The sequence below is a fragment of the Somniosus microcephalus genome, chromosome 32, assembly GCF_052327205.1.
Source record: "Somniosus microcephalus isolate GS21.2 chromosome 32, FLI_Smic_1.0, whole genome shotgun sequence".
Taxonomy (NCBI): Eukaryota; Metazoa; Chordata; class Chondrichthyes; order Squaliformes; family Somniosidae; genus Somniosus; species Somniosus microcephalus.
The window spans coordinates 19,424,959-19,450,302 of NC_141018.1; the positions used below are offsets into that span (position 1 = coordinate 19,424,959).

The 25,344-nt window shown below is 47.4% G+C and overlaps 1 protein-coding gene across 1 annotated transcript in view; it reads left to right on the forward strand.

Moving 5' to 3' along the window:
• Positions 1-25,344, forward strand: part of LOC147097324 (semaphorin-7A-like) — a 76,734-nt gene that overhangs the window by 37,743 nt on the left and 13,647 nt on the right. The window contains exons 7-10 of the mRNA XM_085972199.1: positions 13,772-13,893; positions 16,555-16,733; positions 17,994-18,102; positions 24,079-24,274. Coding sequence (XP_085828325.1) covers positions 13,772-13,893; positions 16,555-16,733; positions 17,994-18,102; positions 24,079-24,274 — 606 coding nt within the window. The remainder of the gene's footprint in view (positions 1-13,771; positions 13,894-16,554; positions 16,734-17,993; positions 18,103-24,078; positions 24,275-25,344) is intronic.

Sequence of the window (25,344 nt, forward strand, 5' to 3'; positions counted from 1 at the left end):
ACTTTTAGATTTTGGTAGCACAGCCTACATTCGACAATTGTGTGCCACTTTAGATGTGCAGGGTGTGAGGGGTTGTGCCAGTGCTTTCTGTGCTGCATTGCTGATACCACACCATGTTGGGGCCTCAGTGCTTGTTCCATGCGCAATACAAGCATTTATTTCACTTGGGTTGGTGAACTATAGGCAACTCATACCTTGGCAGTCTTCCTCAGACCAGGAAAACTCTTCCTTAACGGCTCCCGTGATGTACAGACATAGGAGACTACATTCATTCTGTGCATGACTTCCTGTCGCACTCGCTGCACATTGGTTCTGAGAGGAGGGCTCCCTCTGCCACAAAAATTGGAGACGCTGCTCATGTAACTCATCCAACATCTCCCCCCAATGAAGAGGACATTTCTGGCACTTGGCCCTTGGCACTCCATCTTCTTCACCATACCCAGGCAGAACAGTGTGCTACAACAGAAAGAGCAACAGCCCTTTAAGAACTGCTGCATTCTGGAAGGTGGGGGGAGGGATTAAAGTTCACTCCGATCCTTTCCTCACTCGACATCCCCAAATGTGCATTTCCAGCAGCAGCCTTTGGATAATGATTGGGGTCGGGATCCCGAGCCGTTATCCCCCCTTGACCTATGGGCAACGAGACCAGTTGTGGCCCCCTCAATAGCCCCCAGCTTTGATCAGTGAACTCAGCACAGACCAGACTGGTCAACTTGACATTTCCTTGGTCTGTGTGGCTCAGCAAGTCATTGGCTAAATTCGCTGAGCCATTCAGGGGGCCAGATGGGATTTGCTCAACTTGTGACAGCGAGGGAATCCCGAGGCAGTTCAGCACAACATCCATCCCCTTTAGAAGGGTGAGGTGACCACAGAAGAACTGCTGCTTTCCTGTCTACCAATATTAGCGAATGACTGTAACCGATGCCAGGGATCCTGGATTTCGTTTGCTGAATATCCAGCTGCGATCTTAGCCGGAAGCGCGCATTTGGGGATGTCGGGCGAGGAAAGGATCGGAGTCAACTTTAAGAAAGGAGGGAGAGAGAAAACGGGAAATTACAGACCAGTTAGCCTGACATCAGTAGTAGGGAAAATGCTAGAATCTATTATTAAGGACTTAGAAAATCATAATAGGATTGGGCAGTCAACACGGATTTATGAAAGGGAAATCGTGTTTGACGAATCTGTTTTTGAGGTTGTATCTAGCAGAATAGATAAGGGGGGGAACCAATGGATGTGGTGTATTTGGATTTTCAGAAGGCATTCGATAAGGTGCCATAAGGTTCGATAAGGTTATTAAACAAAAGGTTCGATAAGGTTATTAAACAAAATTTGGGCTCATGGGATTGGGGGTAGCATGGATTGCGGATTGGTTAACGGACAGAAAACAGAGAGTAGGAATAAATGGGTAATTTTCAGGTTGGCAGGCTGTAACTAGTGGGGTACCGCAAGGATCAGTGCTTGGGCCTTAGCTATTCACAATCTACATCAATGATTTGGATGAGGGGACCAAATGTAATATATTCAAGTTTGCTGATGATACAAAGCTGGGTGGGAATGTAAGTTGTGAGGAAGATGCAAGGAGGCTTCAAGGGGATATAGACAGGTTAAGTGAGTGGGCAAGAACATGGCAAATGGAATATAATGTGGGGAAATGTGAAGTTATCCACTTTGGTAGGAAAAATAGAAAAGCATGATGAGAGATTGGGAAATGTTGGTGTTCAGAGGGACCTGGGTGTCCTTGTACATGAATCAGTGAAAGTTAACATGCAGGTACAGCAAGCAATTAGGAAAGCAAATGATATGTTGGCCTTTATTACAAGAGGATTTGAGTATAAGAGTAAAGACGTCTTACTGCAATTATATAGGGCCCTGGTGAGACCATACCTGGAGTATTGTGTACAATTTTGGTCTCCTTACCTAAGGAAGGATATACTTGCCATAGAGGGAGTGCAACAAAGGTTCACCAGACTGGTTCACAATATGTATTTTTACATTCCAGTGTTCTCATTTCTTCTCTCCTCACCCCAATGATCATTCTTCATATGTGAGCCTAGACTATAAGTTTGATGGGATAATTGATCCTGAGAGATATCACAAATAAGAACATAAGAATATAAGAATTAGGAGCAGGAGTAGGCCATATGGCCCTTCGAGCCTGCTCCGCCATTCAATAAGATCATGGATGATCTTCGACCTCAACTCCACTTTCCCACCCGATCTCCATATCCCTTGATTCCCCTAGAGTCCAAAAATCTATCGCTCTCAGTCTTGAATATACTCAACGACTCAGCATCCACAGCCCTCTGGGGTAGAGAATTCCAAAGATTCACAACCCTCTGAGTGAAGAAATTCCTCCTCATCTCAGTCTTAAATGGCCAACCCCTTATCCTGAGACTGTGCCCCCTAGTTCTAGTCTCACCAGCCAGGAGAAACAACCTCTCAGCATCTACCCTGTCAATCCTCCTCAGAATCTTATATGTTTCAATGAGATCACCTCTCATTCTTCTAAACTCCAGAGAGTAGAGGCCCAATCCATTCAATCTCTTCTCATAGGACAACCCTCTCATCCCAAAATGAATCTAATCCTGTCCTCAATGCATGTCTATAAACAAGCTTTTCCAGCAGAATTCACTGGCTACTATCAGCATTGGAAACTCTGGATGATTTCACCTCCTTCTCTTTCTACTTGATGTTTCCATTGTGAGGAGTCCAAAACTAGGGGCCATAAATATAAGATAGTCTTAAATAAATCCAATAACGATTCAGGAGAAACTTCTTTACCCAGAGAGTAGTTAGAATGTGGAAGTTGCTATCACATAGGGTAGTTGAGAGACGAATAGCAGAGATGCATTTAAGCCAAAGCTAGAAAGGAATAGAAAGGTATGCAGATTGGGTTAGGTGAAGAAGGGTGGGAGGAGGCTTGTGTGGCGCACAAACACCAGCATGGACCAGTTGAGCCAAATGGCCTGTTTCTGTGCTGGAAATTCTATGTGATTTAATTCTACACTGAGTACACAGTCTAATGCGAGCTTATTCAGCACTGACCAATCTTCTCTTCAACCTACAATGAAAGCTCTGGATTCAGGAGAATGACAAAGTCCCCTGATGTTCATGACATCCAGCAGTTATATATGCCACAACATTTGTTGATGGTGCTAAGGTTTGGCCAGGTGACAAGTGTAAGGGAGAAGTGTTCAAAGGGTCATGGATCAAGTAACAAATGTGTTGAGGGTTGGCAATAAATTGGTGCTGCACATTTGAAAGGGAAACATGAGACATCCATGAGCAAAAGTGGAAAAGGTTTTGACAATTCAAAAAAACTTTTCAATATGAAACTCATCAGTGAAGCTAGTCAAGAACTGGGATTCAACTCAACATTTCATTATAAGTCAGAGGAAACTATCCTAACATTGTATAGGTCATTGGTGATGTCCTCTTCAAAAATTTGGAAAGCCCAACTCGTGGCCCTGCAAATCACTTAACTAATTGTAAAAATAACTGCTGAAGAAAGCAGCCCACAACCACCTTCGCAGGACAACTAGGATGGGCAATAAAGGCAGCCTATATCCAGAGACCAGAGACAAAAACAATGTAGTGTATGTGCTAACGGGCCATTTAACAGAACTAGAGGACACCGGTTCAGAAATAACAGGCCTCAAGTGACACTAGAGGGGTGAAATTCCACCGTAACTTCAGCGGAAGAGTTGCAGAAACACCAGCAAAGAGGCATGAACACCATTTACACCTGGGGATTCAGCAGCTCTTCTGTCTAATTTACGGCAGGCCAGCGAGAGAACTCCCACGCAAATTCACATCAGAGGTATCGGTGAGGTGCAGTATTACCATAGGAATGCTTACTGCATTTCAATAGAATCCTTTGGTTTGAATAGAGGTAAACACCCAACAAAAATAAATTGCATTAAAATTGTGGACAAAGGAATTTTACAACTCATAAGCATGCCAATGTGATTCCAGAGAGTATTGCATACATGGAACAGAATCTCAAGAAAAAGCAGTTAATGCCTTCAAAAGAGACCTGGATAAATATCTGGGCAGGAATCTGATTGAAAGTGGCTGGCCAGGTTTAAAAAATAGTTAATAAAAAGGCATTATGCAGTCACTGTTATTGGGTTAGTGGTTACCAGACTTATACCTTCCTAAAAGAGGATGCTTTCTTTGTGGACTCAATTTGAACACAGGTACCAAAGTGGGAGAAAAAAGGTAATGATCAAGTGACCCGAAGCTTGGGTTTTAAAAACCTGTAGATTATATGGGCCTGATTTTCCTCTGTTATCCTGCGTCAAATTGGGCAGAAGAGGCAGCCGGGAATATAAAGGGGCAAAAGAGAAGAGGAAATGTGTTGCGGTCTCAGCCGACACTAAGCCCTTAGTAGATGAGGAAATGGGGAGTAGAAATGGAGGGAGAAGGATGTCTACTAAGTCCTCTCCCTCCATTTGTAAATTGCTATTGTGCTGGTCCAGATCCAGCGAGCAGCATCAGAACAGCCATTTGGGGCGGGCACAGCTTGTCGGTTCCAAATAAATGAGGTCCAGGTCTCGAAATGGCTCTGGCCTCTTTTGTTCCTGGTACAGGCGGGTGAGTGATCCTGGTACATTTGGCCACCCAAGTGTTAAAATCTACTCCTTTAGGGGATATTTTCAGGCTGCCCCCGGGTGGAAACTCGGGAGGGGAGGTGCTCAGCGGTAGATTCTTGGGGGAGATAGTCGGCCACACTGCCGGCAGGAACGTGGTGGCATGTCACCCCATTTCTGCCCAGTGGGGGGCCTGAAAGTTCCCCCAGTAGAAAAGGAAACTCAACACATTTTCTCAATAGAATTTAAATAATTTTTATTATTTTGTAAGTTTTATCATTGCCTCTTTTTACATGGTTCTGATTCAGGACTATTCTGGTGGCTTTCTTTCAGCTCCACTTTAGGTCCAGTGTGTGGCTATAATTGAGGCCTGCTCTCCTCTGACTCCACTTCATTTGTTCTGCTTTATTCCACTCCATTTTGAGCCCTCATCCTAAGCTCCACTTCAGGCATGCAACACCTGGCTGTGCCTTGGCTCCAGTTCAGGGCTGCTCATCTGGCTTATGCCCTGGCTCTGCCTTATCCCTTTGCTTCATTTCAGGCCCCCATCTTAGCTGCACTTCTCGGGCATGCTTTAGTCCTGGCACCACCTCAGCTGTCTCCCTGTTCAAACTCAACTGCCCACCTCCTTGGTCCTGCTTTATGCTATACAGGAAACTTTGGTTTATCCGGAGGTTGTATGTCCGGAAACTTCGATCTAACGGCAGAAATCAGCAGCCGTTTTGGTTAGTTTTTTTTTCTTCTCCTAGCATTTTTTTAACAGTCAGGCTCTGGAAAGCATCTCTGTAGCTTAGCAACAGCTTCAGAGACGCTTCCAAGGTACGGGCTGAGTGTTTACAAGCTGTTGCTAAGCAACAGTGTTTGATGTCAGATACGGAGATGAAAACCTCCGTATCCTTCAACATTAGCGCTGGTCTATCCAGAAGTTTTGATAGATCGGCAGCAGCTCGGTCCCGTCGGTGCCGGATATCGCGAAGTTTCCTGTACTACAGAAGAGAAACAGGGTCTGCAGTTGAGTATGTTTTTATACGGTTGCACACAACTGTAGTGTATGTACCTTTAAGAGGAACTATGTTTTTGAAGCCCCTGTATAATGTAGTACCAGTAGTGACCACTCGGGTATATAAGCCTGTGTAGCGTCTTGTGTTGTTAGTTCACCTCCAGACTTTGTTCAGTAAACACTTGTTAAATCAACCCCTGCATTCCGTGTCTCCATTAACACACGGATCTAACAGTGGCGACGAGTTAGAAACAAACTTACCTGCAATTCGGCAGCACCTCAAGGGGATCGATTCCTCAGACGAAGGTCGAAGCCAGAAGCAAGAAAAAAAAAAATAACTCGAAGAAACTCAAAAAAGAGGGCCAGGCTTGGTCTCCAGTCTGTGGTTTCCCCAGCTAAACGGGCTGGTGGCAGGTAGTGCACTGATCCTTCCTGGGCTGCAGCGGGCTAGAGCTCGATCGAGTGGCTCTGCAATGGGGCCGGGCAGCGAGTCGGGAAGCAGAAGCAAAGAGAGAGAGAGAGGGTGGAGCACTCAGGGCACGGCCGGTGCTGCAAAGCAGGTTGGCGTTCGGACCGAGCAGAGGGAGGGGAAAGTCCCAGAGGGTCCGCTCCACGACGGGAACGGTTCTCCAAGTAATGGAGAAACTATTGAAGCGAAAAGCTGCAAGTCGCAACAGGAACCGCGGAGAACAGCGTTGGCAGCAGCGGCAGCGGCGGGAAAGCGCGGGAGGCGCCATCTTAACTTGGCGGGGAAGAAAGAAAAGCGCGGGAGGCGCCATTTTGATCCATCGGGGACGGAGGAAAAGCGTGGGAAGCGCCATTTTAGATTTTCAAGATGCCGAAGACTGGCAATATTACTGCTTTCGATAGTGATATAGAAGATTGGACCACATATGTGGAAAGAGTGGAGGTATATTGCAAGGCGAATGAAGTAGCGGATGATAAAAAGGCATTGGTACTTCTAAATCTGATGGGCGCAAGGACATACGGGCTGTTACGAAACTTGATCACTCCAGCCAAACCGATGGACAAGAATTTTAAGGAGATTGTTGATACCTTACAGGAGCACTTAAACCCAACACCGCTGCTGATAGTGGAACGATTCAAATTCTTCAGGAGGAATCAGCACAAGAATGAAAGTAACGCTGATTACCTCACCGAATTACGAAAGCTGTCAAAGCACTGCCAATTCGGGGCAGGACTGGCAGATTCTCTACGAGACAAAATCGTTTGCGGTCTCCTAAGCGAAGGAACACAGAAAAGACTACTTTCTGAGAAAGATTTAACACTGGACAAGGCTTTCAGTGTGGCTGTATCATATGAAGCAGCAGCAAGAGGAGCTGCAGAGATACAGCAAAAGCCACAGGACTTCGGCACCCATGAAATGACACGGGGTTTCGAGAGATGTTATCGCTGCGGCAGATCCACCCATGACCAGAAGGACGGCTGGTTCAAGGACAAAGCATGCAGGCAATGCGGAAAGATGGGACACATTGCACGTGTATGCAGATCTGGAAAGAAATCCGCTGACAGTAAAAAGGTCAATAAGGAAAAGTACAGAAAGGTACAAATGATGACGGACAGTAGCTCCGAAGGCCAGAAGAGCGATAGTGACTCCGGAAACAAGAGACTAAGCTGTCTCAAATTACATAATGTAATTGCCAAAGAAGATTACCAGACCATTTGGGTTACCCTCATGATAGCGGGGTCCCCAGTCAAAATGGAGCTAGATACAGGATCAGCTCTGACCGTCATGAGTCGACGGGATTACGAGCGGCTATTTCCACATATACCTTTGAAAGACACATCCATTGTCTTGAAGACATATACGGGGCAGAAAGTATACCCCAGAGGGAAAATAAGGGTGCCTGTTGTATACAACAGCAAGGAAATACAGAAGTTGTATTTATACGTTCTGCAAGATGGTGGTCCACCGTTGTTGGGACGTGAATGGATCAGAAAGATACGTTTAGACTGGCACTCCATTCAGGCACTGACGGTGACCAGTAAGAAAAAAAACGATGATGATGTCATACCTGGACGATTAAAAGAAATCTTGGCTAACGCCAAAGAAGTGTTTCAACAGGAACTAGGAACCCTGAAAGGCGCCACCGCCTCAATAAAAGTGGAAGATGCGGCAATTCCCAAGTTTTTTAAGGCAAGGCCGGTGACATACGCAATTCGTCCAGCCGTCGAGGCAGAGCTGGAGAATTTGGAAAAAGCAGGTTGTTATCCAAGGTAGATTGGAGAGAGTGGGCAACACCCATCATCCCGGTCATGAAGCAAACGTTGAATAATGATAAATCTGAAGAACAGAGAAAAATTTGCATCTGTGGGGACTTCAAGGTGACTGTAAACCCGGTTCTTCACATGGTACAGTATCCTCTTCCGAGGATAGAAGATATTTTCGCCTCACTATCCGGAGGGAAACGTTTCACCAAAATTGACTTAGCACAGGCATATCTACAGATGGAGGTTGAGGAGGCCTCTAAAAAATGTTTCACGATAAACACACACAAAGGCCTGTACCAGTACAATTGATTGGTTTTCGGAGTGGCATCAGCTCTGGCTATCTGGCAAAGAGCTATGGAGCAAGTCCTGCAAGGGATTCCGGGGACTCAATGCTGCCTAGACGACATCCTTGTAACAGGAGAAAACGACAACAAGCACCTTGCCAACTTGGAGCAGGTGCTCACGAGGCTGAGAGAACGGGGCCTATGAGCAAATCGCCCCAAGTGCGAATTCTTCCAGAAACAAATATCATATTGTGGCCATGTCATTAACGAAGAAGGGTTGCATAAGTCATCTGAAAAAATTGAAGCGGTCGTAAAGGCCCCAGCGCCTGAAAATGTCTCACAATTAAGGTCGTTCCTGGGATTAGTAAATTACTATCATAAATTTTTACCAAACTTGTCGACGGTTCTGCACCCGCTTAACGCACTGCTACAAACGGGAGTAGTTTGGAAATGGAGCGAAGACTGTAAACGTGCCTTCCATAAATGCAAAGGCTTGATCACGTCCAGGGAAGTGTTGGCTCATTACAACCCATCACTGCCAATCAGACTGGCGTGCGATGCATCCCCTTACGGCGTGGGAGCGGTATTATCGCATAGATTCCCTGATGGCTCGGAGCGGCCGACAGCTTTTGCGTCACGCTCATTGAACTCAGCTGAGCGTAACTATGCCCAGATCGACAGGGAGGCACTCAGCCTGGTGTGGGGGGTGAAGAAATTCAACCATTACCTACACGGACAAAAATTTACCTGGTTGACTGACCATCAACCCCTCGTCTCCATATTCAACCCTAAAAAGGGCGTTCCCATTATGACAGCGCAAAGGCTACAGAGGTGGTCCCTTTTCCTAGGGGCACACCAATATGACATAGAGTACAAAGGAACAAAACAGCATGGGAATGCTGACGGGTTATCGCGCCTACCGTTGCCAACGGTGGAAGAGGCGCCTACAGTGGACCCAGTGGAGATATTCCACTCGACCATGTCTACCAGTAACAAATTCTACCATTGAAAAGGAAACGCGAAATGACCCAACTCTCTCACGAGTCTACGATTTAACGGTGAAGGGATGGCCAGCACATGGCGAACCACTGTTGCCAGCATTCTCGCAAAGAAGAGAACAGCTGTCAGTGTGCCGAGGAACCTTGATGTGTGGATCCAGAGTGGTGATTCCACCCAAACTCAAGGATAGAGTGCTAAAGGAGCTTCACGAGGGGCATCTGGGTGGAGTGAAAATGAAGAACTTAGCCAGAGCATTTGTGTGGTGGCCAGGTATCGATGGAGACATCGAAGAAATGACCAAGAGCTGTCTAGGATGCCAGAAGGTCCAAAACGCCCCACCACAAGCCCCACTACATCCATGGGAGTGGCCCTCATCTCCATGGCAAAGGGTACATATCGACTCTGCTGGTCCATTTATGGACTCAATGCTCTTAATCGCGGTGGATGCACACTCCAAGTGGCCGGAGGTAATAAAGATGTCCTCCACCACCACGGAAAAAACCATCACAGTATTAAGGACCATATTCGCCAGGAATGGGCTGCCTGAACAGATCTGTTCTGATAATGGACCGCAATTTGTATCTGAAGAATTCAGGAAGTTCTTAAAAAACAATGAGGTTAAGCACTACACGTCCGCCCCATATCATCCCGCCACCAATGGATTGGCTGAAAGGTTTGTCCAGACCTTCAAGAAGGCCATAAAGGCCATGGGTAATGAAGACATAAATCTACAACATAAGGTAGATAACTTCTTGTTTGCGTACAGGAATGCAACACATGTGGTTACAAACCAAACCCCTGCCATGATGTTTTTCAATAGAAGACTAAGATGCCGGCTGGATTTGGTCAAGCCAAACGTCAGAAGGGACGTAGAGAACTGGCAATTTCAAAGCATGAATGAAAGGCCAACTAGAACCTTCCAGATAGGTCAACCAGTTTTGGCCTGGGACTACCATACCGAGAAATGGCAGCCTGGAACTATTTGCACACGACTAGGACCACTGATGTATACCGTGGACATTGGAGAAAGCATAATAAGGCGCCATGCTGACCAGATCATAGAGTCATCCGAAAAAGGACAACCTACACCACAACTCTATACGCCTAGTGATGAAGCAGAGATACCCATAGTATCTACCTCCGATCCGGTGATACTGGAACCAGATGAACCCGACACTGGCATTGAAGCCGAATCGACCTTGCTAAAAGAACCTACTACACCACCGAGGCGTTATCCGGACCGAGTCAGGAAGCCTCCAGAGAGGCTGAATTTGTAATTGATTAACTTCAGCAAATGTGTATATTATTGTTCTTGTAAAAATGTTATTTAATGATTACTTAAAATGTTATGTACTATTTATCTAAAAGGGGAGGAATTGTAGTGTATGTACCTTGAAGAGGAACTATGTTTTTGAAGCCCCTGTATACTGTAGTACCAGTAGTGACCACTCGGGTATATAAGCCTGTGTAACGTCTTGTGTTGTTAGTTCACCTCCAGACTTTGTTCAGTAAACACTTGTTAAATCAACTCCTGCATTCCATGTCTCCATTAACACACGGATCTAACAACAACCACCACATTAGTGACATTTAAATAACCGCATTTAACGTCCACAACAACACCTAATAAGGGATGATGAGGGTCAAATGCAGCAAAATGTAAGTTACACATGCACATCAATACCATAAAAGGGCACAAAATGTAAGCAAATGCACACTGTGTACATCAGTATGGGCAGAAACACAATATAAGGGCATATGTTAACATGTTAAGCACTTGTACACATCACAATGGGTGTCATGCACATGTACACATCATAATGGGTGTCATGGGGAAAATTACAAACCGAGCACTATATAAACTGCCAACATTTCTCAAGTGGTTGCAATAGTCAGAGTGAAGCCAAAGTACCACTATGGCAAGAAGCCAATCTAGGAGAAGTTATGGAAGAGGCAGAAGACGTGGTGGAAGAAGAAGAAGGAGAAGGAGGAGGAGGAGGCGTCATGGACGCCGAGGGGGAAGAGGCCGTTAAATCTCCTTCAGACATTGCAAAATGGAAAATAAGCCACATTTGGACCAACCGAATATTAGAGTCAACTACTGCATGAAACATCCTGCTATCTCCTTACGATTAGCAGACTGACTGCCCTGCATGTTTTAAAGACTTCATTATCTTCTGTTGATTTGTTGACAATGAATAAAAGCATCAGCAATGATGCTGGAAAAAAAAATATGTGTATGCCTTGACATTCTTATAGATATATCATTAAGAGCAAAAACTTTGGCTGATCTTGAGTACTTTTTTTTTACTGATACTGAACTGTTTGGTTTAAAATGTAAGAACTTTTGCTGTAATCATGTTTGTTCTCCTTTTTCTATCAGCTGCACTTGTAGTCCAGTCAGACTCTGGGTAAAACAAGCTATTCCATAAACTTTGCCATCTGTGCTCAAATGAAAACCATGAACAATAATGAAACAGGTTGAATATGACAGCTTCATGCTGAGTTCATTTTGAGAGAAACCATGATTTCATTCAACATTAATTGGCTCACTGGGGATGGCGGGACTGTCCTATGAGGAGAGATTGAGCAGACTAGGCCTACATTCTCTAGAGTTTAGAAGAATGAGAGGTGATCTCATTGAAACATACAAAATTCTTACAGGGCTTGACAGGGTAGATGCAGGGAGGATGTTTCCCCTGGCTGGGGAGTCTAGAACCAGGGGTCACAGTCTCAGAATAAGGGGTCGGCCATTTAGGACTGAGGTGAGGAGAAATTTCTTCAGAGGGTGGTGAATCTTTGGAATTCTCTACCCGAGGGCTGTGGCGGCTCAATCATTGAGTATATTCAAGACAGAGATCAATAGATTTTTGAATATTAAGGGAATCAAGGGATATGGGGATAGTGCAGGAAAGTGGAGATGAGGCAGAAGATCAGCCATGATCTTATTGAATGGCGGAGCAGGCTCGAAGGGCCAAATGGCCGACTCCTGCTCCTATTTCTTATGTTCTTATGAGTGTCAGTCTAGATTCTGTGCTCAAGTCTCTGGAGTGGGACTGTGAACCCACAGCTCATGACTCAGAGGCGAGGGTGCTAACACTGAGCCACAGCTGACAGCTAAATTGGGCAAATATCACAGTACTCTCATCCTCTGCACTGAAGTTTGCTGAGCAACAGCTAGCCATTGAAGTGAATTAGAAGAACCTCAAGCTCTTGTTATTTGCCCGGAAGCAGTGCAACAGGACAAACTGCTGCTGATTTAACTTCTGCAAGAGTTGGTGCAACTGCATAGGTTTCATCCAGTGGCTCAGGCTGTAAATAGCTGAGCCAGATAGATCAGCAAGGTCACAAGTTCGATCAGTGGTCTGTGCTGAGTTATCTCATCTCGAAAAGAAATACTTCCATTTCTATAGCGCCTTTCACAATCTCAAGACATCCCAAAGCGCTTTACAGCCAATGATGTACTTTGTGAAGTGCAGTCACTGTTGTAATGTAGGAAACGCAGCAGTCAATTTGCGCACAGCAAGCTCCCACAAACAGCAATGTGATAATGACCAGATAATCTTTTTTGGTGATGGTTCTTATGTTCTTATCTTGTGCTTCAGGTTTCCTCTCTGTGCAGTGAAGCACAGACTGGGTTGGTTAAAAAAACTAAACCTAGGTGACATATTAATGTAGCAGGGACAACGAGTGAAGCAATACCGTGTATTGTGACTGATTTACTGACAAGGAACAGCTGAGTTCAGTTCCTCCCAATATGAGGAAACTGAAGTCTGTGGAGACACTTATAGCAGCAAATAGTTCCTATTTTGTTGCAAAGCCTGTCCCAAATTGGTTAGCAGGGCTCCACAGTTCAAGGCTTCAGTTGGTTTCACGCCTGCATTAGTGTCTTCAATGGAACCCGTGGGCTTGGGAGATATATACAAGACAGAGAGTTTCACACATTCTGTAATCTCGGTCGAACTCCTTCGTTTTTGACGTGACATAAAGCCACATGGAAAACTCAGCACTTGCACCAGCAGTGACGGCATGAATGAGCGCAGACTCACACGGGGAGAAAGGCTGAAGACTTTCCCTGACATTGGGGAGGTGCGTGACAACAGGATATAGAAAAAGCTGGAGCTTCAAATCTTTCAATTGTTTGGAATGTCATCAGGACCCTTAGATAGCATCACGCGGGTTCGAGTCCCACTCCAGAGATTTGAGCACAAACTCTAGGTTGACACTTCAGTGCAGTACTGAGGGAGTGCTGCACTGTCGGAGGTGTTTCGGCTGCCTCTCGGGTAGATGTAAAAGATCCAATGGCACTATTTCTCCCTGGTGTCCTGACCAATATTTATTCCTCAACCACCATCAGTGAAAGATGATCTGATCATTTAGCACGGTGCAGTTTGTGGGAGCTTGTTGTCTGCAAATTGGCTGCTGCGTTTTCTACATTACAACAGTGACTACACTTCATAAAGTCGCTTTGAGACGTCCTGAGATCGTGAAACGCGCTATATAAATGCAAGTTCTTTCTTTACATCTTGTCACAGACTGCCAGCCATCTTTTATTTACTGTGTCTCTAGTTTCCAGTTTAAGATGTGCTGCCCCTGATCTGCATCAGACTGTTCTCTCCGAGCCTTCATATTATTTATCTATAATCCTGCTTTCTTCCGTTTAGATCCTAAGTTTGTAGGAATGTCACAGATGGACGATCTGGTTTACATGTTCTTCAGAGAAAAGAATTTGCCGGATAACCCGGACATTGACCCCTGGATATCCCGGATTGCTCGTGTATGTAAGGTGGGTGAGCCCAACGTATCATGTCGTGACTTGCTGCCGTTCTCAGCTGGGTGTTTATTACATCACCGCGTAACTTCACTATAATCGCTGGAGTTTACAAGAATGAGAGGGGATCTCATTGAAACTTATATAATATTCTAAAAGGACTGGACAGACTAGATGCAGGAAGGATGTTCCCGATGGTTGGGGAGTCCAGAACCAGGGGTCACAGTCTAAGGATAAGGGGTAAGCCAATTAGGACAGAAATGAGGAGGAATTTCTTCACCCAGAGAGTGGTGAACCTGTGGAATTCTCTACCACAGAAGGCAGTAGAGGCCAATTCATTAAATATATTCAAGAAGGAGTTGGATATATTTCTTAAGGCTAAAGGGATCAAGGGGTATGGGGAGAAAGCAGGGACAGGATACTGAATTTGGATGATCAGCCATGATCGCATTGAATGGCGGTACAGGCTTGAGGGGCTGAATGGCCTACTCCTGCTCCTATCTTCTATGTTTCTAACCTGTTGTCACACTTTCCTGAGAGATGGGAGTGGAGCGCTACTGCTGTCTGTTCTCAGTGTTCTGTAGAGCACCTTTAGGGCCCTGTTTAAAATCATATCCCAACACTGGGGTAGGTTTTCAACTTACTGACTGAGTGTACAACTGACGATGCAGATTGGGTGCTTGTTACAGAAACCGCCCGAGTTTCATTTCCTTTGATAGCCAGTGGCCGATCCACTTTGTTTATAAAAGCGTTGAATGTTTTCTTAAAGGTGGCAGGGCAAGTTGAAAAGGTGGTTAAAAACGCATATGGGTTACTTGGGTTTTTAAATAGAGGACTAGAATATAAAAGCAAAGAGATCATGCTAGAACTTTATAAACCTCTAGCTAGGCCTCCGCTGCAGAATTGTGGACAATTCTGGGCAGCACACTTCAGGAAAGATGGAAAGGCCTCAGAGAGGGTGCAGAGGAGGTTTACCAGGGTTGAGAGACTTCAGTTATGAGCAGAAATTGGAAAAGTTAGGACTGTTCTCCTTGGATCAGAGAAGGTTAAGAGGTGACCTAATACAGATTTTCAAGATGATGAGACGTTTTCATAGAGTAGATAGAGAAAAAAACTATTCCCCCTGGTGAGTGGGTCAATACCCAGAGGTCATAGATTTAAAATCATTGGCAGGAGATCTAGAGGGGAGATGAGGAGAATTTTTGTCACTCAGAGTTGTTGGGATCTGGAACACCTGTCCTGAGAAGGTGGTGGAAGCTGATTCCATAAATAATTTCAAAAGGGAGTTGGATGGGTTCTGGAGGATGAGGAACTGACAGGGTTACGGACAAAGAGCGGGGGGGTGGGAATAAGCCCGAGTGCTCTTTCAAAGAGCCAGCACAGGCATGACGGGTCGAATGGCCTCCTCCTGTGCTGTAAGTTTCTGTGATTCTATGATTTAAATCCATCTCTGCATCTTTTGCTCTGACGCTGATCTGTCCCGGTCTCCCTCCTCTTTGGGCAACGGAACCGCCACAGCCGAACCCCAGGAGCCGTTGTCGGCTTTGAAAGGCAGAACCTGGAGTTACAAGATGATAAAGTTGAGCTCGATCCTGTCCTTGCTCGACCTCCTCCCTTCCAGTCTGAGTCATTGGCTGATTGGGAAGCGGGAACCCCGGCCGATATTCCCCTCCTTTAACCTACAGTCAACAGGGGCCACTCGGAGCAGCCCCATCATCCCAGCTGAGATCACCCAACGCCGCTCAGGCCACAGAGTGAACCTGAGATTTTCTGGGGTTTGTTTGACTCATTGTTCCTTGCTGAGCCATCAGGTGGCCAGATCACTGTCTCCACTTACAACATCGAGGGACGCCCTATCTCTGTAACCTCCTCCAGCTCTACAGCCCTCCGAGATCTCTGCGCTTCTCCAATTCCGACCTCTTGCGCATCCCCGATTTTAATCACTCCACTATTGGTGGCTGTGCCTTCAGCCATCTAGGCCCTAAGTTCTGGAATTCGCTCCCTAAACCTCTCCACATCTCTCTTCTCCTTTAAGACTCTCCTTAAAACCTACCTCTTTGACCAAGCTTTTGGCCACCTTTCCCAATATCTCCTTATGTGGCTCGGTGTCAAATTTTGTTTGATAATCGCTCCTGTGTAGGCCCTTGGAACATTTTACTATGTTAAAAGCACTATATAAATGCAAGTTGTTGTTGCTGTTGCTTCATGGCGCAATCAATTCAATTCAATTCAATTCAATTTTATTTGTCATATATGCAGCAGACGTGTGTACTGCACAATGAAATGTTGATTTTTACGAGTCCTCCCAATCCAGTAGAACCTAGTGTTGAATCCAATGATCACTATCTGTAACTGGTGCTATTCCTACAGAAAGGTACACTGCAGCAAGGGCAGTCTGTATTCACACATATCTCTGTAAATCCATATGTTATTGTAAAAGCCTTACCTTATACTCACACAATTCCGATTGATACCTTGCATTTGTTTATATCACAGTGCTTGCAAGAGGTGCTCATTGATGTCACAGCATAAGGATTTAAGGTGGCTCTAAGTACTCAGTCATTGGGACCACACATTGTGGTCACCTCATGGTAGACAAGTTTCATTCCACTTCTCCTAATAGGTTTACTGTACATGTGATGCAATATTACAGGCTCTGATCTCTTTTCTCTGAAGGATGACAGTGGCGGTTCCAGGCAGCGCTTGCAAAATAAATGGACGACCTTTCTGAAAGCACGACTGCTGTGTAATATTCCCACCAACAACGTGCATTTCAACAGGATTGAAGACGTCTTCATTGCTAGATCAAGCGATGAGAGTGAAGACAGAGTTTATGGAATTTTTTACAGTAATTGGTGAGTCACATGAATTGCAAACTAGGTCCTCGGACATAGAAACACAACGCAAAATAAAAGCTGGTCCATCAAAGCCTGACATGGAACAACCTGCTCAGGTTATTGATGCAATCCCCCGCCCCGCACAGTCACATCTTCATTGCACGTTAGAAATTGCTTCACTTTTCCCAAGCAGTGAGATTCAATGAACCATGAATAAATATCGCAAAAATGTATTAACTCTCTCTTGGGCATTAGAAGGTCTTTAGGATCCAATCGAGCAAGAGGCATTCAACCCCACTTCATGAAATGTGTGTAAGCGACGTGGGGATGAGCAGGTTGAGGTCAGAGAGGTTTCTCGTCCAAGGAACGCTCTTTGCAGGAAGTACACTTCGGGCCTTGTCCATGGTTAAAGGGGCAGTTTCTCCCAGGGGAAAAAGGTGCAACAAACCATGTGGGGACGGGGGAGAGGGCAATAAAACCTCACCATTTAATGTGCACCTGGGCACTATTGCACTATCGTGGACATGGAGAGAGGGCAGGGTTGGGTTTAGTTGTGATTCCCAGTATGTGGACTCATACACGGAGAAAGGCTGCCTGAGTGAAGTTCCAGAGAGTCCCGGTGCCCATGGAGCTCCACGCAATCCTATTAAGATCCTACAGTCTAATATCCATCATGTTCAGATCCTGCACTCTAATATCCATCATGTTCAGATCCTACACTCTAATATCCATCATGTTCAGATCCTACACTCTAATATCCATCATGTTCAGATCCTACACTCTAATATCCATCATGTTCAGATCCTACACTCTAATATCCATCATGTTCAGATCCTACACTCTAATATCCATCATGTTCAGATCCTACACTCTAATATCCATCATGTTCAGATCCTACACTCTAATATCCATCATGTTCAGATCCTACACTCTAATATCCATCAAGTTCAGATCCTACACTCTAATATCCATCATGTTCATATCCTACACTCTAATATCATCATGTTCAAATCTACACTCTAATATCCATCATATTCAGATCCTACACTCTAATATCCATCAGGTTCAGATTCTGCACTCAGGAGATGAAAGTATTGTAGAAAATTAAGAGACAGTTTTTAAATTGTTTCACTGGGCGGAGGACATTTTGTCCAAACCCAGCCAGGAAAACCAAGGTTTGGGTCTTCGATTTTAGTACCTTGCAGGAGACTCAATACAGTTCGTCTTATTTCTATTTCTTAACCTGAACATGCCATCAAATATCTTGCTTTTTCTCAGGAATGGAACAGCAATATGCGTGTACTCCATGAAGGACATTAGTGGCGTGTTTAGAACTTCTGCTTTTAAAGGTTTCACTGAAGGTATTCCTGAGCCCAGACCTGGCACGGTAAGAAACGACTGAGTGTTCATCGATTGGACGCATTGGCCTAGAAATTCAGTTGGTTGCGCCAGCCGTTAGCGCCATAATAGGGGTCTATTTCCAGCGCTAGGCACTTAGCGCCCGGGCGCAGACCGATCTGCGCCTACGCCCAAATTCAGTTGACATTTAGCGCCGGCGCAAAGTGCTAGCGCCCGCTCAGCTGCGCGCGCAGCTTATGACGTCATTTCGTTGTGCAACGCTGTTTGTGCGCCCCAAACCGGAAATTCAGTGGCGCCCGCCCAATGTGGGCGTGGCGCTGCTAAGAACTGTGAAGTGGAACGCAACAGAGGCCCTGTGGGCCTCGGGGAGCGCTAATTAAAGGGCACTTACACTGACCTATAAAGCCCAGCCATTTTGCTGCAATGACTTTACTGCTTTGGATTTCTGGACAGAGACCAAGGGACAGAGCTTACTGATTTGGGAGAACATAGAAGAGGTATTTTTGGCTTCTGGCCAGTGCTTTGACATTTGAATCATTGTGATTTCACTGTTTTCAACTTGATTATGGGGGCTGTATGGGGGTCCAACCCTCAGTTGCAGCATTATGTGCGAAGGGCTCGCAGACGCTGTGAGAGAGGGCCAGCCATGCCTAGACGCAGAGGGGCCATCAGGCGTCGGCAACGTAGGCCTTACCCACTCAGGCAATACCGGCAGCAGGTGTCCTATCTCACCATGACTGCGGCGCATTGTGTGAAGAGGCTGCCCTTCAGAAGGGAGGTGGTTGCAGAGATCTGCCAGCTGCTTCACAGAGACCTGCGTCCACAGCTGATGTGCAGGACGTCTCTCTCGGTGGAAGTGAAGGTCACGGTGGCTCTGAACTTTTATGCGAGCGGCTCCTTCCAAGCCGCTGCTGGGGACATAGCGAACATCTCCCAGTTCGCCGTGCATCGCTGCATCCGGCAGGTCACCGATGCACTTTTCGCGAGGAGACACCAATTCATCTCCTTCCCCATGACCCGACAGAGGCAGGAGCAGCGTGCAGTCGGTTTTGGCAGGATCGCGGGCTTCCCCATGGTGCAGGGCGCCATTGACTGCACGCATGTGGCTATGCGGGCACCTATCCACAATGCCGAGGACTACCGCAACCGGAAGGGCTACCATTCCCTAAATGTACAGCTGGTGTGTGACCACAGGCAGCGCATCCTAGCTGTCAATGCCCACTTCCCAGGAAGCAGCCACGATGCATTTATCCTGCGCCAGACTACTGTGGCTGACATGTTCGAGGCACAGCCTCCACCAAGGGGATGGCTTATCGGGGACAAGGGCTACCCTTTGTGTACATGGCTCATGACCCCGCTCCGTGCGCCCAGGACCCCAGCGGAGGAGGCATACAACGAAAGCCATCAAGCCACAAGGAACATCATAGAGCAAACGATAGGCGTCCTCAAACAACGGTTCCGCTGCCTGGATTGTTCCGGCGGATCTCTACAGTATTCGCTGGATAGAGTCTCCCAGTTCGTCGTCGTGTGCTGCATGCTGCACAACCTGGCTATCCGCAGGACTCAGGCACTGCCACCTGACATTGCACCACCACCTCAGGAGGACGAGCAGGAGGACCATGAGGAGGAGGAGGAGGAGGAGGAGGAGTACCAGCCCAGGAGGGAGCCACAAGGTCCAAGGGCCGTCCGCCGGGGGCTTATTGATCGACACTTCTAGGCCCCCTGTCAGGGAATGGCCTGTGGCAATGAACGCACCTGAAGGCAGCCGCTCCGCAAGCCCTCAGCCGATTAACGCAACAACCACTTCAAACATGACACCTGGACATGCTGAATAAATAAAAAGCTTTATTTCACAAACTCAGGGCCCTTCCCACATGAAACAGAAAAACAGACAAGACCCCCAAAAAACAGTCAAAAACATCTGTCACTCCCAAAACCTGGGGAGGACTAACCAAACTTGGGCATCCAAATGGCCTTCATCATTGGCCTTACAAAAATAAGCCCCCCCCCTCCACAACACAAACACCCCCATAAAAACAAAAAATGCCTGGATCCTCGGCCTTACAAAAATAATGCCCCCCGCAGAACACAAGCCCCCCAATATAAAAGAAACCGCTATCACCACACTCTAATGGGTGTGCCGAGAGGGCGAGTCCTTAGACAGGCTTCTCCGGCCCCTGCTCGACCTGCTGCTCCGCCTCAACCTAGGCCCTGCGGGTGTGGGGAGGCTGGGGGAAAGCTCATGAGGGCCACAATGCGTGTCGGAAGATGCCCTTGGGGGTCGGCCTAGACGAGGCCCGGCCCGGGAGGGGCCGGCTGCTGACTGCTGCAGCTGTGGCTGGCCAGCATCAGTCTCAGCAGCAGCTCGTCGCACCTTGGCTGGGGGAGTGGCAGTGTCGGCTGCACCTATGGGGGCAAGCTGGCTGATGGCAGGCGCGCGCTGCTCGCCAGACACACTGGCACTCGGCCGGGCTGGCAGTGCAGCAGGCGCTGCAATCTGGTGGAGGCCAGACCGCTGTGCTGCAGCAGGGCGGCGGGTGCCATGGCGATGCTTCCGTCCCACAGCGAGTCTGGCAGAAGTGAGTGCCCGAACTGCCCTGGTATGTGCCCGCATCAGCTCTGCCAGTGTCTGGACGGCACCACTCATCTCGCGAGTCGCGTCCTGCGCTGCCGCGAGTTGCTGGACACCCCTGTCCTGCGCTGCCGCGAGTTGCTGGACACCCCTGTCGTGCGCTGCCGTGAGTTGTTCGACCCCTCTGTCGTGCGCTGCCGCGAGAGCGACCACACTATGAGCCAGGGACTCAATGGCCTGAGGCATCTGTTCCACCACCCCCATGAACTCCTGGTGGCGCCGCTCAGACGCCGCCGACATCTCATCGAGGAGGCGCACCTCCTGGGCGAGGACCGTCTCCGGACTGGAGGGCGGACTCTCCCTCCGGGGAGAAGGCCGCCGAGCTGGCCGACCCTTCCCGCGTGCGTCGACCCCACTGGGCCCAGGATCTGCCCTCCCCTGCAACACCTCCCCCTGGCTCTCCTGCAGGCCAGACGTCCCCCCTCCATTGCCATCCCCTGGCGCGGATGAGGGTTCCCCCGATGTGCCGCCTTCCTCCTGGTCCTCGTTGTCCTCCTCCTCCAAGGGCCTCGCAGTCGGAGCTTCAGGGACCACCTCCTCCTCACCAGCTGAAAGCAGGAAGGCACAAGAGTAGCTTTAGAGTGAGGACAGGGCGTCAGCGAGGGAGGCCTGAGTGGTGGCATTATGCGCATTTGTCGGTCAGTGGGAAAGGATGTAGATCTGAAGCGCAAGGGCAACGAGAGAGGTCCAACCGGTCATGTCCTTACCAGTGGGTTCCAGTACAGGGTCCGCATCTCCGATCGCAACAGGGCCAGTCACCCGGGCACGCATGAGTCGAGCCACGCTCTCCTCCAGATCACTGAGCGCCTGGTACTCAGGACGGCCTCCACCGGTGACAGCCTGGCTCCTCAAATTCCTCGCCAGCTTGGCCTGCAAGAGAAAGGACGGCCTCTAAGTACAGTGTGGTGCCCTGTTGCTGTGTGCACTGCCTCCCACGGTGGAATAGCTTGGCCAGTGTGGTGCCCTGTTGCTGTGTGCACTGCCTCCCATGGTCGAATAGCTTGGCCAGTGTGTTAAGTGCAGAAAGTGCTATTGATGATCATGCCAGTGCCATTGCTGCGGGAGGAGGGCTGCCCATTAGGCCTTTGAGGTCCCTTTGCCCATAATGTGAGGTTCACATGCAAGGATGAGGAGGACACTGGAAAGGGTACTCACCTTCACCAACCGAGTGAGGTCGTTGTACTTCTTGCGGCATTGGTCCGCACTCCTGGGGACATCGCAGGTGGATGACATCCTGCGGGCGATTCTCCTCCAGGCTTTCCTGTACAGGTTCCTGGGAGCCTTCTTGCCACTGTCCGGGCACAAGATCTCTCTTTTGTCTTCGACACCATTAATCAGCACCCTCAGAGCATGCTCTGAGAAGCGCTGCGCTCGTTCACGGGCCCGCTCCATGTCTCCAGGCGCTATTTTGGCCCACCAGCAGTGTTGAGGCCTAGCTGCAGGGCTCCAGTATGCAGGGCGTGGCAGCAGTCAAAGTTGACCCTTCCCCCTTTAAGAGCTGGCCGGCGTCAGGGTGTCTGCTGTCAATCAAAACATGACCGTACCTGCACTGCGCCCGGCCTCGGCGTTATCAGGCCGCATCGCCGGATTAGCGCCTGAACAGAGCATTGCAACGCCAGTTTCAGCGCTCGGCCAAACTCTTGGCCAACTCTACTGAATTTCGGCGATGTGGCCTGCACTTTCCGGCGGGCGCTAACTTTAGCGAACGCCCGACTTTAGCGCCCCAAAAGTGTCCAGACTGAATTTCTAGGCCATTGAGTTTTTTGTGATGCAGAAAATATGACTGATATACTTAGGAGTAATTGACTAATTATTCTGTGAATAGCTGGACTGTCTATGTTTTTATTACGTTAGTCACTCTCTCATGGTGTTGCACATGAGCAGTGTAGTCTTCAGGTGAAGCAAGCTTAGAGGGTGAGGGATATTGGACCAGGGCATGTGGATGTAATTCAGTGACCACTTTAAAGACCTACGTTCTCTCCTTATTTTTATGTGATGCTTTCATTTTATAGTAATACTTATGGTTAAGTCGCAAAACTTGCAGCAATACGAGCAGCAGAGAGTTAGAGTTGGTTGGAGCCGAGGAGTTTCTCTGCATTACAAGCTGAGGAGCTGGAGACACAAACCTGAGGCATCACAGTGCCACCCCTGGTGGGAGGGTGTAATTACCACGTGACATGTTTACATAGATAGTTCCCATTATAAATGTTCACAAGGAAATTATAATGGAAAAAGTTGACAGAAAAATGTGACAAGAAGATGCAAGGTTTAGTGGCACCTACTTACCCAGTTGACTGGACACGACCTTCAAAATCCCTTTAATGTGGAGTTATATTCGGAACTGCTCCACGAAGATAATAGCCTACTATACATTTCTGGCATTGTAGAAACACAATGTATATCAAAGACTGATCTGGTACACATAGGGCTCTAATACCTCATACTGACGAGCAGCATTCAATTCGATCCTATACCTCAGAAATAGCTGACTAAACAGGTCCTTACATAGTTCTCTGCAAATACTGGCCTAGATCATATATTCAAATATTACTGGCCAGATGTTCGATCAGTCCAAACTGGGTTCGATCCTAGATTCTAGAGCAATGTTCCTGACGTAATAAAACTCACTACACACTTGGTTTGAGCATAAAGCAAGGCTTTAATCAACTTGTTTCAGAACATGGAGGTCTAGTTGTATTTCACTAGTTCCTTGTCTTACAAAATGTCCCTGGAAAGCTGGGGCCCACGCCCGAGTATTTATACTCCTTGGACGGCACCACCAGCTGGCCGTCCAGCGTTATTTCATAAGTAGTTTCTTGATGATGAGCTTTATAACAGTTCCCTGCCCTTTTTTTGGCGTCGCGCAGTCCCTTTAAGGGGCTGCGCAGGCCAATCAAAATACTGCACGGCTGTGCAGCTTAAAGGGGACATTGCTCCAGAGGGGAAAGAAGAGTGTAAATCACTACGCCATCCAATCTCCACATTATCAAACTGATCAAACTTACTAAAGAACAATCTTTTATGATAACATTTATTCTAATATTTGTTTTGAGTCCCATCTGCCAATTCTCCTCTTGCGTGTCTCCTTTCTAATTGGTTATCTTGGTTGGTTTCTCCTTTCATCATTCACCAGTCATATCACGCAAAACCTTTCTCCCCAATTTCAGTTCCTTCCCCCTATCATTTCGACACTTCATATTCTACCAGAAAAATGCTACCCGCTCATTGCCAGCAGGAAAACAAAATCTGGGAGTGCGAGGGGCTCTCTGACCTCTCACCTTGGGTAGGGAACCATGTGGTGCAGAGGGATTTCAAAAGTGCGTCTAATCGGTAAATAACTTACAGGCTCTTATTGTTCCCACATTGTTGCAGTGCGTCAATGAAACTCACAGGCTGCCAGATAAAGTACTGAGCATCATGGAGGATTATCCGGAAATGGAGACTCAGATCCACCATCTCGGAAAAATCCCATTCATGATCCAGAATCGGCAACACTTCAAGAAAATAGTAGTGGATTCCGTTGTTGGCTTCAATGGAACCGTATCTCGTGTCCTTTTCCTGGCTATGGGTAGGTCCTGCCAGCTAATGGGTTTGTTTAGAATATACCTGATTTTGCCATTGTACTTTACTGGATGCCCAATATATTGATTGTCAGCTAGGGGCCATAAATATAAGATAGTCACTAATAAATCCAATAAGGAATTCAGGAGCAACCTCTTTACCCAGAGAGTGGGGAGAATGTGGAACTCGCTCCCACAGGGAATACTTCAGACGAATAGCCTTTAAGGGGAAGCTAGATAAGTACACGAGGGAGAAAGCAATGGAAAGATATGCTGATAGAGTTAGATGAAGTAAATAGAGTGGGAGGAGGCTGGTGTGGAGCATAAACACCGGCTGAATAACCTGTTTCTGTGCTGTAAGTTCTATGGAGTTATACAGTGTTAAAGCACAATGGATGAGTGGCATAAGGATGTTTGTGATAGTGGGATTATACTTCAGGTCTTTCTCTGAGCGAAGCTGTGGGGAGGCAGGGGAATCATCATTTTTGCACTTCTCCTGAAGGCAGGTCTGGCTATAGTATTTGCTTGTGGTGCCGTTGCTCTCATGCTTTTCCATCTTGTTTTTCCCTCCACCCCCGCTCCTTGGCTCCATAAGATTTATATGGATAAGCTTCATGCTGGAAAGTTTGGGATTGAGCAACATCCATACAGTCTAAAATCTAAGTCATCCAAGGTGGGAGTTAACATAGAAACTAGGAGTAGGCCATTCGGCCCTTCGAGCCTGCTCCGCCATTCAACGAGATCATGGCTGATCATCCAAACCCTAGCACCCGGTCCCTACACCGACAGTCATCCCACCCAAGCCCTATCCCCGTAATCCTGTAACCCCACGTATTTAATCCCCCCTAACACTAAGGGCCAATTTTTATCATGGCCAATCAACCTAACCCGCACATCTTTGGACTGTGGGAGGAAACCGGAGCACCCGGAGGAAACCCACGCAAACACGGGGAGAACGTGCAAACTCCACAGAGACAGTCGCCCGAGGCCGGATTCGAACCCGGGTCCCTGGCGCTGTGAGGCAACAGTGCTAACCACTATGCCACCGTGCTGCCCCTATGGGAAGATGCTCATTGTA